Source organism: Piliocolobus tephrosceles, chromosome 19 (genome assembly GCF_002776525.5).
Source record: "Piliocolobus tephrosceles isolate RC106 chromosome 19, ASM277652v3, whole genome shotgun sequence".
NCBI classification, from domain to species: Eukaryota; Metazoa; Chordata; class Mammalia; order Primates; family Cercopithecidae; genus Piliocolobus; species Piliocolobus tephrosceles.
The window spans coordinates 33,310,236-33,323,064 of NC_045452.1; the positions used below are offsets into that span (position 1 = coordinate 33,310,236).

At 50.0% G+C, this 12,829-nt stretch overlaps 1 protein-coding gene across 2 annotated transcripts in view; it reads left to right on the forward strand.

Annotated features, from left to right (window-relative positions):
- SPATC1L (spermatogenesis and centriole associated 1 like) overlaps window positions 1-12,829 on the forward strand; it is a 22,722-nt gene that overhangs the window by 518 nt on the left and 9,375 nt on the right. The window contains exon 1 of one of the 2 annotated variants that reach the window (XM_023194528.3): window positions 1-822. This exon is cut by the window's left edge and continues 75 nt beyond it. The exons of the other annotated variant lie outside the window; for it this stretch is intronic. Coding sequence (XP_023050296.1) covers window positions 630-822 — 193 coding nt within the window. The 5' untranslated portion in view covers window positions 1-629. The remainder of the gene's footprint in view (window positions 823-12,829) is intronic. 2 annotated transcript variants of the gene reach the window in all.

A 12,829-nucleotide genomic window follows, 5' to 3' on the forward strand; every position in this document is an offset into this window, starting at 1 on the left:
CCAGGCTGGTCTCCCCCCAGGCTGGTCTCCTCCCCAGGCTGGTCTCCTCCAGCTGCCCTCACCAGCCCCTCCTTTCTCAAATGTGGGTGCCAAGGATGGGCCTGATGAACACCTGCACACCAGATGCCGCCCTGCGTGCCGGGGCCCACAGGAAACTGCACTGGGATCCCCGTGTCCTGGGCAGGTCCTGTGGGAAGTGCAGCCCACGTGTTATTCAGGTGAAGGCAGCCTCCCCACCCAGCCTGAGGACTCCACACACGGTGGACGCCTGACCCTGGCTGGGCCGCTCACTGGGGAGAGGCTTGGACGCCCCCTTGGAGTGCAGTCCCGACATCCCGTACCTGCCTCATGTCCTTGGCATTCTCGGGCCCCGGCCGTGGTGTGGGAGTGGCTGCCTGTGCACAACACGGGCCTCCAGCTTCACGGCCTCAACGGGGCCATGAGCCATCGCCGGGTCAGGCGGGGGTGCCGGGCACCTCATCACTAGGGCAGTGACATCACAAGGCGCAGAACACGGCGGTGGCTACGGAACTCCGTGCCCGGGCTGTTTCTGTGGTGCCTGCGGGCTCTGGGCTCCCACCTCCAGGGGGCTGCAGGAGCCCTGAGGGACGAGGAGGGACGCGCCCGCCATGGCTGAGGGTGGCGAGCTGATGAGCCGGCTCCTGAGCGAGAACGCAGACCTGAAGAAGCAGGTGCGCCTCCTGAAGGAGAATCAGATGCTGCGGCGGCTGCTCAGCCAGAGCTGCCAGGAGGGCGGCGGCCACGACCTGCTCCCACCCAGGGCGCCCGCCTACCCCGAGGCTGGCTCCCCCGGGAGTGGAGGTGAGGCACCCACCTGGCTCACATGGCCCAAGGGTCCAGCCTGGTGGATGGGGGGTCGTCGGATATCTGCTCCCCGGGAGTTGAGGGGGGCGGGCAGCTCCCTGATGTAGGAGGTCACGGGCACCTTTCACACCCTCAGGTCTGAGTAAAGGAAGACCAGGTGGTGGGTTCTGCTGTTGCCCTCAGGTGAGGCCCCTCCCCTCCAGGCCCGCTCCGGTGAAGTGGGAGTGGTCAGCTGCAGTCATGGAAGTGCTGCCATAGGGGTAGAGCAGGTGGCGTGTAGGCTTGTGGGCCTCCAGGGCCCCAGGCAGCTCTTCCAGGCTGGGCCTGGCTGGCAGTTTGCTCTGCTGTGTGTGTCTCTTCTCCTCCTGGGTCAGGGGCGAGGCGAGTGTCAGTCCAGCCACACGAGTCCCATGGGTGCTGTGTCCCATCCACTCACATCCCCGGCCAGAGCTAGCTAGGCCAGCCCGCGGTAGCAAGGTCCCACCCCAGGGAGGCACCAGAGCGGGCCAGGGGAGCGGGTGGGGACGCGTGGGCACCTGTCCCTGGGGGTGGGAGTGTGGGGCCATGATCCACTCACCACATAGTATTGACTCCAACCTTCTGTGGCTTTTTATTGAAAAAAATATATCTAGGGTTTGATCCCTTTCTGCAAAGCAGTAGGCTTTATTCTAAAAGTTTTGGGAAAAACATTCCCCGTTCCTGCATGTGATTTGGGGTGTGGCTGACAGTTGTACCCTTGACTCTTCATTGGGATGGTGGGCAGAGGACAGAGGACCCAGCATTTCCTGGGACTCCCATGGCCAACCTCAGCTCCCCACCCGGCTGGGCTGGGAAAGGACGTGGTCAACCTGCCCGGTCCTGGACGATGGAGCAGGCAGCCTCACCAGTGCTTGTGAACGCTGCTGTCTGCAAGCATGAGCCATGCCCGGGAGGCCAGCTCTGCCACTCACCAAGGGGACGCTCCAGCACCTGCACTGGGCTGGTCTCTCCCTGAGTCCTTCCCAAATGCCGGCCACCGCCCTCAGATGTGCACTCTGAGCAGGCGCAGCGTGCAGGGGGTGCTCTCTGCAACCAGGCCCCAGGCCCTGCTCGGAGCTCCGTGGACAAGCCTGAGAGCGAGCATGTCTGGAAGCAAAGAGGGGAATCCGTGGCAGCATCCCCTCACCTTCAGTCTCCGGCAACAGGCAGGGGCTCCTCGCAGGGAGCTGGGAGGAGAGCACCTCACCAGGAGGCCAGGGGACAGTGTGGCTGGGGAACCCGGCGCCTGGGGGCCATGCTGTGCGAGGCCCCGGGTTCTGCGTCTCCATCAGCAGCCACTGAGCCCCACGCTCACCACAGGGCGTTATCTGGGCAGACCTGCGCTTATGGCACTGGGCCACGTGCAGGGTCCCGTTCCCAGCACTTGTGAGGCCCAGGCACTGTGGCTGCAAAAGGGCCCTTAATCTCTTTGGTGCGTGCAGACCACCACAGGCTGCGTGCCCCGGGCTGCGTTGCCGTCCTCCTCCCCAAGAAGGAATTACCCTGGGCCAGACCTCAGGGCTGGACAGAGTGCTGGGGCCTCCCCTGGCAGGAGAGGGGCAGACCCTCGACCCTTGCCTAGGCTGTGCAGTCCCCAGAGGGACCCTTGTCAGGGGCTGAGTCAGGGCAGGGTCTCCATGACCATGGCTAGTGCCCCTGCCCTTGGGTCACCTTGGCAAACCCAGGTCTTGCTGGACACAGGTCTTGGGAGGAGCCTCAACCTGAGGCCAGCAGGCCTTCCACAGAGGCTGGAGACCCCGCCAAAGGGTGTGGGGCAGGCTCAGTGTGGCCCAGGCTGGCAGTGGGGAGGGGCCAGGGCAAGGCCACCGTCTAAACTCTGCCACTTCAGTGGCAGCGTGTGGTGCACCCCTGATGCTCTGGGCCTCAGCATGTGCTTGGGAACGTACCTGGGGCTGTGAGATGCTGCGTTCAGGACCAGCCCTGAGCGGGACTGGGGTTGGGAAAACCAGCACTGAGCTCCTACATAAAAGGAGAAGTTTATAAACAAGGGAACCACCACCAGCAATGTTTGCATGTTGCCAAGACTTCTTCAGTGTCTGTATTCAAAACAGGATGAGTAAAAACCCACTTTTCTCATGGATTCAACAACACGTGCTCATGGTGAACTTACAAACGCCATGGAGGATGCAAGGTTTAAGGGCCATGCCTGTGGCCCCCCTCCCCAAAGGCAGCCACAATCAACGTTTTCTTGGGTTTTCTCTGGAACTTTGATGGAGATCCGTGTTTGTCTGTGTGTGTTTTTGGTCCACCTACACAGGATCGTGCTGTTCTGCAACTTGACTTTTGCCCCTTAACCATCCATTTCACTGTCATTCCCCATCAGTCCTCATCTGCAGATCTCCCTGGCACACTTGAACACTGGGCTCCCCCTGTGGGGGCCCCAGGCAGGCAGCACTATTCCCAGTTCTCTGTGACCACAGACGCTGCTGCCGTGGGTGGCCTGAGCAGGCACCCTGTCTCTTTGTGTAGGATATCCCACACGGGGGTCCTCGGGTCAAAGGCTGTGTGTATTTGAAATGTTGAAATAGACACGGTCAAACGCTCTCCGAAAGCCCCTACACCCTACTAATGGAGGAGGAGAGCGCTGCGCCGGCATCGTTCCAGCATCACAGGAGTGCTCATCTGTCCCTGTCAGCTGGGCAGCAAGGCCTCCAGGTCTTCTCACCCAGGTTTCCAAGTGAGTGACACGAAGTGCCAGTGGGAGCAGCAGTCCTCTGCCTCCCCTCCCGGCTGCCCCATCTCGTTTCCCTCGGGATCGTCCTGGTCCCTCCAGCACTGCCATGATGCCACTTGCCATATCTCCACTGGAGAGGTGTCCCCTTAGGACAGCCAGGCCCCCCCAGATTGCCCACTCGCTCCCTGGTTGTTGGTAGGGGATTGTCAGATGATTTCCAACGGTGGTGAGGATTCTCTATGTGCAACTCTGGTCCCTCCTTCCCTCTGACTCTAGAAGATCATTCCTGTGTTGTTCGACGTGTTTTTAAATGGCCATGCAATATTGCAGATTCAGATGAACCACAATATAATGAATTCTCCTTCGGTTTGAAATTAAAGTTTTTCTTCCCCTTGAGGTAAATAACACCACAAAAAAGGTTTTAAGAGTTGTTATATTTAGGGTTATTTCCATTGGATTTCTTTTTTTGGTGTCTGTGTGATTTTTTTACTTTTATGGAGATGGGATCTTCTGTGTTGCCCAGGCTGGTCTTGAACTCCTGGGCTTAAGGGATCCTTCTGTCTTGACTTCCTAAAATGCTGGGATTCCAAGTCTGAGCCACTGTGCCTGGCCTGTTTTTTTTTTTTTTTTTTCTTTTTGAGACAGGGTCTCTGTTCCCCAGGCTGGAGTGCAGTGGCATGATCATGGCTCACTGCAGCCTTGACCTCCCTCTGGGGCTCAAGCAGTCCTCCTACCTCAGCCTGCTGAGTAGCTGGGACTACAGGTGCTTGCCACCATGAGCGGCTAATTAATTTTTTTTTTTTTTTTTTTGTAGAGACAGGATCTCCCTGTGTTTCCCAGGCCAGTCCCAAACTCCTGGGCTCAAGCAATCCTCCCATCTTGGCCTCCCAAACCGTTGAGATTACAGGTATGAGCCACTGTCCAGCAGGATTTATGTTTTTAAAAATAGAATCATTGGTTCAGAAGGCAGGAGTAAATGGTTTTTTGTTTGTTTGTTTGTTTTTGAGACAGAGTCTGGCTCTGTCGCCCAGGCTGGAGTGCAGTGGTGTCATCTTGGATCACTGCAACCTCTGCCTCCTGGGTTCAAGCAATTCTCCTGCCTCACCCTCCCCAGTAGCTGGAATTAAGGGCACACACCACCATGCCCGGCTACTTTTTGTATTTTTAGTAGAGACAGGTTTTTGCCATGTTGGCCAGGCTGATCGTGAACTCCTGACCTCAGGTGATCCACCCACCTCGGCCTCCCAAAGTGCTGGGATTACAGGCATGAGCCACAGCGCCTGACCATGTATTTCTTTTTTAAAAAACTTTTAAGTTCAGGGGTACAAGTGCAGGCTTGTTACATAGGTGAACTTGTGTCATGGGAGTTTGTTGTACAGATTATTTTGTCACCCAAGTATTAAGCCTGTACATTAGTTATTCTTCCTGATCCTCTCCCTCCTCTCACCCTTCACCATCTGGTAGGCCTCAGTATCTGTTGTTCCCTTCTATGTGTCTACGCGTTCTCCTTGTTTAGCTTCCACTTACAAGTAAGAACATGCGGCATTTGGTTTTCTGTTCCTGCGTTAGTTTGCTAAGGATAATGGCCTCCAGCTCCATCCATGTTCACGCAAAGGACATGGTCTCATTTTTTTTTTTTTTTTGAGATGGAGTTTCACTCTTGTTGCTCAGGCTGTAGTGCAACGGTGCGATCTCGGCTCACTGCAACCTCCACTTCCTGGATTCAAGTGATTCTCCTGTCTCAGCCTCCCAAGTAGCTGGGATTACAGGCATATACCACCACGTCCAGCTAATTTTGTATTTTTAGTAGAGACGGGTTTTCACCATGTTGGTCAGGCTGGTCTTGAACTCCTGACCTCAGGTGATCCACCTGCCTTGGCCTCCCAAAGTGCTGGGATTACAGGCGTGAGCCACTGCTCCCTGCTGACCTCGTTATTTTTTGTGGCTGAATAATATTCCGTGGTGTCTATGTACCACATTTTCTTTATCCAATCTACCACTGATGGGCATTTAAGTCGATTCCATGTCTTTGCTATTGTGAATAGTCTGCAGTGAACACATGCGTGCATGTGTCTCTGTAATACAGTGATTTATATTCCTTTGGGTATGTACCCAGTAACGGAATTGCTGGGTTGAATGGTATTTCTGTTTTTAGGTCTTCGAGGAATCGCCACACTGTCTTCCACAATGGCTGAACTAATTTATACTCCCACTAACAGTGTATAGGCATTTCTTTTTCTCTACAATGTTGCCAGTATCTGTTGTTTTTTGACTTTTTAATTATAGCCATTCTGACTGGTGTGAGATGGTGTCTCATTGTGGTTTTTATTTACATTTCTTTAATAAGCAGTGATGTTGAGCTTTTTTTCATAGCTCATTGGCTATATGTATGTCTTTAGAAAACTGTTCATGTCCTTTGCCCACTTTTGAATGGGATTGTTTTGTTTGTTTTTTTCTTGTAGATTTATTTAAGTTCCTTATAGATGCTGAATATTAGACCTTTGTTAGATACATGAGTTTGCAAAATTTTTCTCCCATTCTGTAGGTTTGCTGTTTACTCTGTTGATAGTTTATTTTGCTGTGCAGAAGCTGTTTAATTAGATGCCATTAGTCAATTTTTGCTTTTATTGCAATTGCTTTTAGCATCTTTGTCATGAAATCTTTGCCCATCCCTGTGTTCTGAATGGCATTGCCTAGGTTGTCTTCCAGGGTTTTTATAGTTTTTATAGTTTTGAGTTTTACATCTAAGTCTACAATCTATCTTGAGATGATTTTTGTATATGGTGTAAGGAAAGGGTCCAATTTCAATCTTCTGCATATGGCTAGCTTGTTATCCCAGCACCATTTATTGAATAGGGAATCCTTTCCTCATTGCTTGTTTTTGTCAGGTTTGTTGAAGATCAGATGGTTATAGGTGTGCAAACTTATTTCTGAGTTCTGTATTCTGTTCTGTTGCTCTATGTACCATGCTGTTTTGATTATCGTAGCCCTGTAGTATAGTTTGAAGTTGGGTAGTGTGATGCCTAAAACTTTGTTATTTTTGCTTAGGATTGCCTTGGCTATTCGGGCTCTTTTTTGGTTCCATATGAATTCTTAAACAGTTTTTTTCTAGTTCTGTGATTAATCTCAATGGTATTTTAATAAGAACACTATTCACTCTATAAATTACTTTGGTCAGTATGACCATTTTTATGATACTGATTCTTCCTATCCATGAATGTGGAATGTTTTTCCATTTGTGTCATCTCTGATTTCTTTGAGCAGTGTTTTGTAGTTCTCCTTGTAGATATCCTCTACCTCCCTAGTTAGCTGTATTCCTAGGTATTTTATTCTTTTTGTGGCAGTTGTGAGTGGGAGTTCATTCCATTTGATTTGGCCCTTGGCTTAATTGTTGGTATACAGGAATGTTAGTGATTTTTGAACATTGATTTTGTATCTTGAGACTTTGCTGAAGTTAGTTGTTTATCAGCTTAAGAAGCTGGGTTGAGACTGTGGCGTTTTCTTGATATAAGATCATGTCATCTGCAAACAGGGATAGTTTGACTTCCTCTCTTCCTATTTGGATGGCCTTTATTTCTTTCTTTTGCCTGATGGCTCCGATCAAGACTTCCAATATTATGTTGAATAGGAGTGGTGAGAGAGAGCATTCTTGTCTTGTGCCAGTTTTCGAGGGGAATGCTTCCAGCTTTTTCCCATTCAGTATGATGTTGGTTGTGAGTTTGTTATAGATAGCTCTTACTATTTTGAGGTATGTTCCTTCAATACCTAGTTTATTGAACGTTTTTAACATGAAGAGGTGTTGAATTTTATTGAAAGCCTTTTCTGCTCTATTAAGATAATCATGTGGTTTTTGTCTTTAGTTCTGTTTATGTAGTGAATCACATTTATTGGTTTATGTTGAACCTACCTTGCATCCCAGGGATAAAACCTATTTGATAGTGGTGGATAAGCTTTTTGATGTGCTGCTGGATTTGGTTTGCCAGTATTTTGTTGAGGATTTTTGCATCAGTGTTCATCAAGGATATTGGCCTGAAGTTACCTTTTTTTGTTGCATCTCTGCCATGTTTTGGTATCAGGATGATGCTGGCCTCATAGAATGAGTTAGGGAGGAGACTCGATCCTCAACTTTTTGGAATAGTTTCAGCAGGAATGGTACCAGCTCTTCTTTGTACATCTGGTACAATTTAGCTGTGAATCCATCTGGTCCTGGCTTTTTTTGGGTGGTAGGCTATTTATTATTGACTCAATTTTAGAGCTTGTTATTGTTCTGTTCAGGGATTCCATTTATTCCTAGTTCAGTCTTGGGAGGGTGTATGTGTCCAGGAACTTATCCATTTTTTTTTCTAGATTTTCTAGTTTATGTGTATAGAGGTTTTCATAATATTCTCTGATGGTTGGTTGTATTTTTGTGGGGTCAGTGGTAATATACCCCTTATTTCTGATTGTGTTTATTTGAATCTTCTCTCTTTTTTCTTTATTAGTCTAGCTAGTGGTATATGTATTTTATTAATTTTTTCAAAAAAACCAGCTCCTGGATTTGTTGATGTTTCAAATGGCTTTTTGTGTCTCAATCTCTTTCAGTTCAGCTTTGATTTTGGTTATTTCTTGTTTTCTGCTAGCTTTGGGATTTGTTTGCTCTTGATTCTCTAGTTCTTTTAGCTGTGATGTTAGGTTGATTGATTGAGATCTTTCCAACTTTTTGATGTGGACATTTAATGCTATAATTTCCCTCTTAACACTGCCTTAGCTGTGTCCTAGAGGTTCTGGTATGTTGTATTTTTGTTCTGATTAGCCTCAAGGAACTTCTTGATTTCTGCTTTAATTTCACTATTTATGCAAAAGTCATTCGGGGCAGGTTATTCAATTTCCATGTAATTGTGTGGTTCTGAGTGAATTTTTTAGGCTTGATTTCTAATTGGGTCCGTTGTGGTCTGAGAGATTGTTATAATTCCAAATTTTGCATTTGCTGAGGAGTATTTTACCTCCAATTATGTGACTGAATTTAGAGTGTGTGCCATGTGTCAATGAGAAGAATGTATATTCTATTGTTTTGGGGTGGAGCGTTCTGTAGACATCTATCGCATACATTTGATCCAGTGCTGAGTTCATGTCCTGAATATCTTTGTTAATTTTCTGTCTCAATTATCTGTCTAATACTGTCAGTGTGGTGTCACTATTATTATGAGGGAATCTAAGCCTCCTTGAAGATCTCTAAGAACTTGCTTTATAAATCTTGGTGCTCTTGTGTTGGGTGCATATATATTTAGTGTAGTTAGGTCTGCTTGTTAAATGGAACAGTTCACCATTGTGTAAAGCTCTTCTTTGTCTTTTTTTATATTCCTTGGTTTAAAATCTGTTTTGTCAGAAACTATGACTGCAACCCTGCAACTGTAGTTTTCCATTTGCTTGGTAGATTTTTCTCCATGCCTCTATTTTGAGCCTATTTGTGTTATTGCATGTGAGATGGGTGTCTTTTTTTTTTTTTTTTTTTTTTGAGACGGAGTCTCACTCTGTCTCCCGGGCTGGAGTGCAGTGGCCGGATCTCAGCTCACTGCAAGCTCCGCCTCCCGGGTCTACGCCATTCTCCTGCCTCAGCCTCCTGAGTAGCTGGGACTACAGGCGCCTGCCACCTCGCCCGGCTAGTTTTTTGTATTTTTTTAGTAGAGACGGGGTTTCACCGTGTTAGCCAGGATGGTCTCGATCTCCTGACCTCGTGATCCGCCCGTCTCGGCCTCCCAAAGTGCTGGGATTACAGGCTTGAGCCACCATGCCCAACCGAAATGGGTGTCTTGAAGACAGCATACCAATGAGTGTTGGTTCCTTATCTAACTTGCCATTCTGTGTCTTTTTTTTGAGACAGAGTCTTGCTCTGTCTCCTAGGCTGGAGTGTGGTAGCGCAAACTCGGCTCACTGCAACCTCCACCGCCTGGGTTCAAATGATTCTCCTGCCTCAGCCTCCCAAGTAGGTAGAATTACAGGCACCTCCCACCATGCCTGGCTAATTTTTGTTATTTTTTAGGAGAGATGAGGTTTCATCATGTTGGCCAGGCTGGTCGTGAACTCCTGGCCTCGAGTGATTTGCCTGCTTTAGCCTCCCAAAGTGCTGGGATTACAGACGTGAGTCACTGCACCTGGTCTGTTTGATGACCTTGAGGTTTTGATTGTGGTATAAGGTGGATTCAGCCAACTGGCTTCATTTATAGAATATTTAAGGGGCTGGTGCCCAGCTCCCAACTCCTAGACTGCATGCTTTAGCTCTGGGGCACTTGTTTTGGGCCCTGACTTTGTTCTCTGGCTCCTTGAGGTTTGGAATCCACTGCACTGGGGGATTGAGGTACTGCAGCTACAGCAGAATGGCTGCCAGATGCAGGGTGCCTGCCTTCCTGTGGGGGTTCACCACAGTGGTGGTGGCAGAGCAGCTGGGGTGGGCATGGGGTGGCTCCGGCTGGAGACTGTGTGCAGTCACTCTGGAGGTACTGTAGGCATGGGGCAGGGTGCTGGTGGGCACAGGTCTAGGTGCCTTTTCTGTGTCCTGCAAGCAGGAGTCATTGCTCAGGGTCCAGGAGGATCCACCATTCTCTGCTCAGTGTTAGGTCAAGGGCAGGGTGCTGGCAGGTATGGGGTTTGCTGGCTCTGTGTCTGCCAAAGCTTCATCTGCAATGCAAGTCTGTGGGGAAAGGGGAGGCCGACTGGACTCCTGTGTGCTGGTGAGGGAAGGAAATCAAAACCCACCTGTGCAGACACCAGCTGAGTGATGTGGCGAGTTGCCTGGGCCCAGGGGAAACTGCAGTAAGAGGAGGGAGTGGGCGGGCTGGTGCGTGGCCATTGGGGCTGTCTCGCTGGAGCTCTCCACTGGTCAGGCACAGTCTGCCAGCACAGAAGCTATGGTGAAGGTCCCCAGGGCACCCAAGACTGCCCTGTAAGCAGGCATGGCCAGGCTGGGGCCCCAGGAGAAGCCAGAAGACCAAGGGGTGCTCAAGTCGGACGGGTCCCATCTGATGGGCAAGACCACCCTGCAGAGATCAGGTCTGACACTTCCCCTAGGCCCAAAGTCTCCTATGGGAGCAAGTCAAGCCTGGGGAGTGGCCGTCTCTGGCTGTGTTCTCGCACCAGACCCTCTGGGCTCCGCTTCAGCTAACTGCTGCCCCTAGCACTTCTCTAAGCAGCTCTCCCTGCCAACTGGAGGGTCCATGGTGGCCGAGGGGTCTCCCCCAGCTGGGGGTCCAGGGGGCCATGGCAACAGTGGGCTGCTCCTTGCCCGTTTAACTCCCCCATTTCTCCAGAGCTGTTGTGGGTCCAAAAATGAGTACCAGAGCTCAGTAGTCCCAGGCAGGGTGCCCAGCTTTCTCCCCGTCAGCCCAGCTTCGGTGTGCTCCCTACCTCTGCCCTCAGCACCTTCCCTCTGACGATGTGTTCAAAGCTCACCAGTCATCTCAGGCCCTCCGTGGGAGCTGTATCACCTGGCTGCATCCGGCCGGCCATCCTCCCCTCCAGTCCACATGAACTTCTTATTTCTGTTTTTGTCCTTATTACTCAGAACTCGGGCCTTGGCCTCGACTTTCATGGGGTCTCCTCCAGGGAAGGTGAGAGAGGGTTCAGCTGCATCCTGGTCCCCCTGACCAGCTGTGGGAGGGACCAACGGTCCCATCTGCCCAGAGGAGGGAGGTTTGCACAGGCTGGATGCTGGGGAACAGTCCTTCCAGTTCTTATTTTTGGAAAACAGAACATTTGAGAAATGGCTCATCTTGTTCAGTGTTTATGAGCCTGTCTCTGTACCAGTGGAGGTAACTCAGCTTCTTGCCAGGGACTGTATGTGGGATCTTGCTACGCTGCACAGCCACGGGGCTCCGCACACCCTGCCTCTTGCTTTCCACCCCCGTCTTGTGCTCAGCATACCTCCCTGCTTTGTGCTCTGCACAACCCCCACCTCATGCTTTGTGCATCCCCCGCCTTGTGTGCTGAACACCCCTGCCTTGTGCTCTGTGCACCTCCCACCTCATGCTCTGCACACCCCTGCCTCACGCTCGGCGCACCTCCCGCCTCGTGCTCTGTGCACCTCCCGCCTCGTGCTCTGTGCACCTCCCGCCTCGTGCTCTGTGCACCTCCCGCCTCGTGCTCTGTGCATCCCCTGCCTTATGCTCTGCACACCCCTGCCTCGTGCTCTGTGCACCTCCCACCTCGTGCTCTGCACACCCTGCCTCATGCTCTGTACATCTCCTGCCTCACGCTCTGCACCTCTACCTCATGTCTGTGTACACTTGTGCCTCGTGCTGTCTGTTCTTGATCATGTTTGGATGAGACTTCGTGCAATAATTTTTGGCCTGGCCATGGCTTTTTTTTTTTTTTTTTCCTGGAGGTTATCTTTGTAGGAATTTGGAATTTCACATCAGAGTTGTGACAAATTTTGAAACCTAATTGAGCATCTTTTAACCTGTTCTATGGTTCCAGCCTCATTTGTATGATGTCGGGATTATGACTTGTTTGGGAAGTTGGCAGACTCACCCACAGACCATCCAGGCCTGCAGCCCTTTGGGGAAGAATCACTTCATAACATCTAGATTTTCCTTGTGTATTGGTTCATTTAGGTTTTATACTTCTTATTGAGTCACTTGAAAGTAATTTTCCAGAAGATATCTCCTTTTATTGAAACTTTAATTAATACATAATTGTACATAATATTCTTTTGTAATTTGAAAAGTATCTGGGGTGGGAGCCTGTGAAGCCGGAGGACTCCAGGCCTCCCATGTGGCAGGAGGCCAGGCACACATTAATGACTTTGCTTCTTACGAACACTTTTTTTCCTTGGAAAACATTTCAGATGGAAGATTAGTTGGTTCCTTTGTAGGCACTTTTTTTTGTTTGTTTGGTTTTTTTTTGAGACGGAGTCTTGCTCTGTCACCCAGGCTGATTGCAGTGGCACGATCTCGGCTCACTGCAAGCTCCGGTAGACACATTTTAAGGTATAATTTTTTATGTGGCTCTAAATACTTTCTCTAATATGTATTTGCTTTATTGCTAGGAGAATACTCATGACATGGAGGTAGAATAGAATTTTATAAGCCATAAAGGCATAGATAAGCTAAATTTGACCAGGGATGAGGGAAATGCCACATGACCTCATCAGCCTGGTTGGGGAATACTCAGTCCTCAAGAGGGTGTGGGGCCAGGAGCTGTTGGTGGGCATGGACCCTCCCCCTTGGTGTGGAAAGCAAAGAAAATGCACACACCTGAGCCCAGCGTTGGACCACAGAGGATGCTCATGGAGCAGGAGGCTCCTCCCCAGCCACAGAG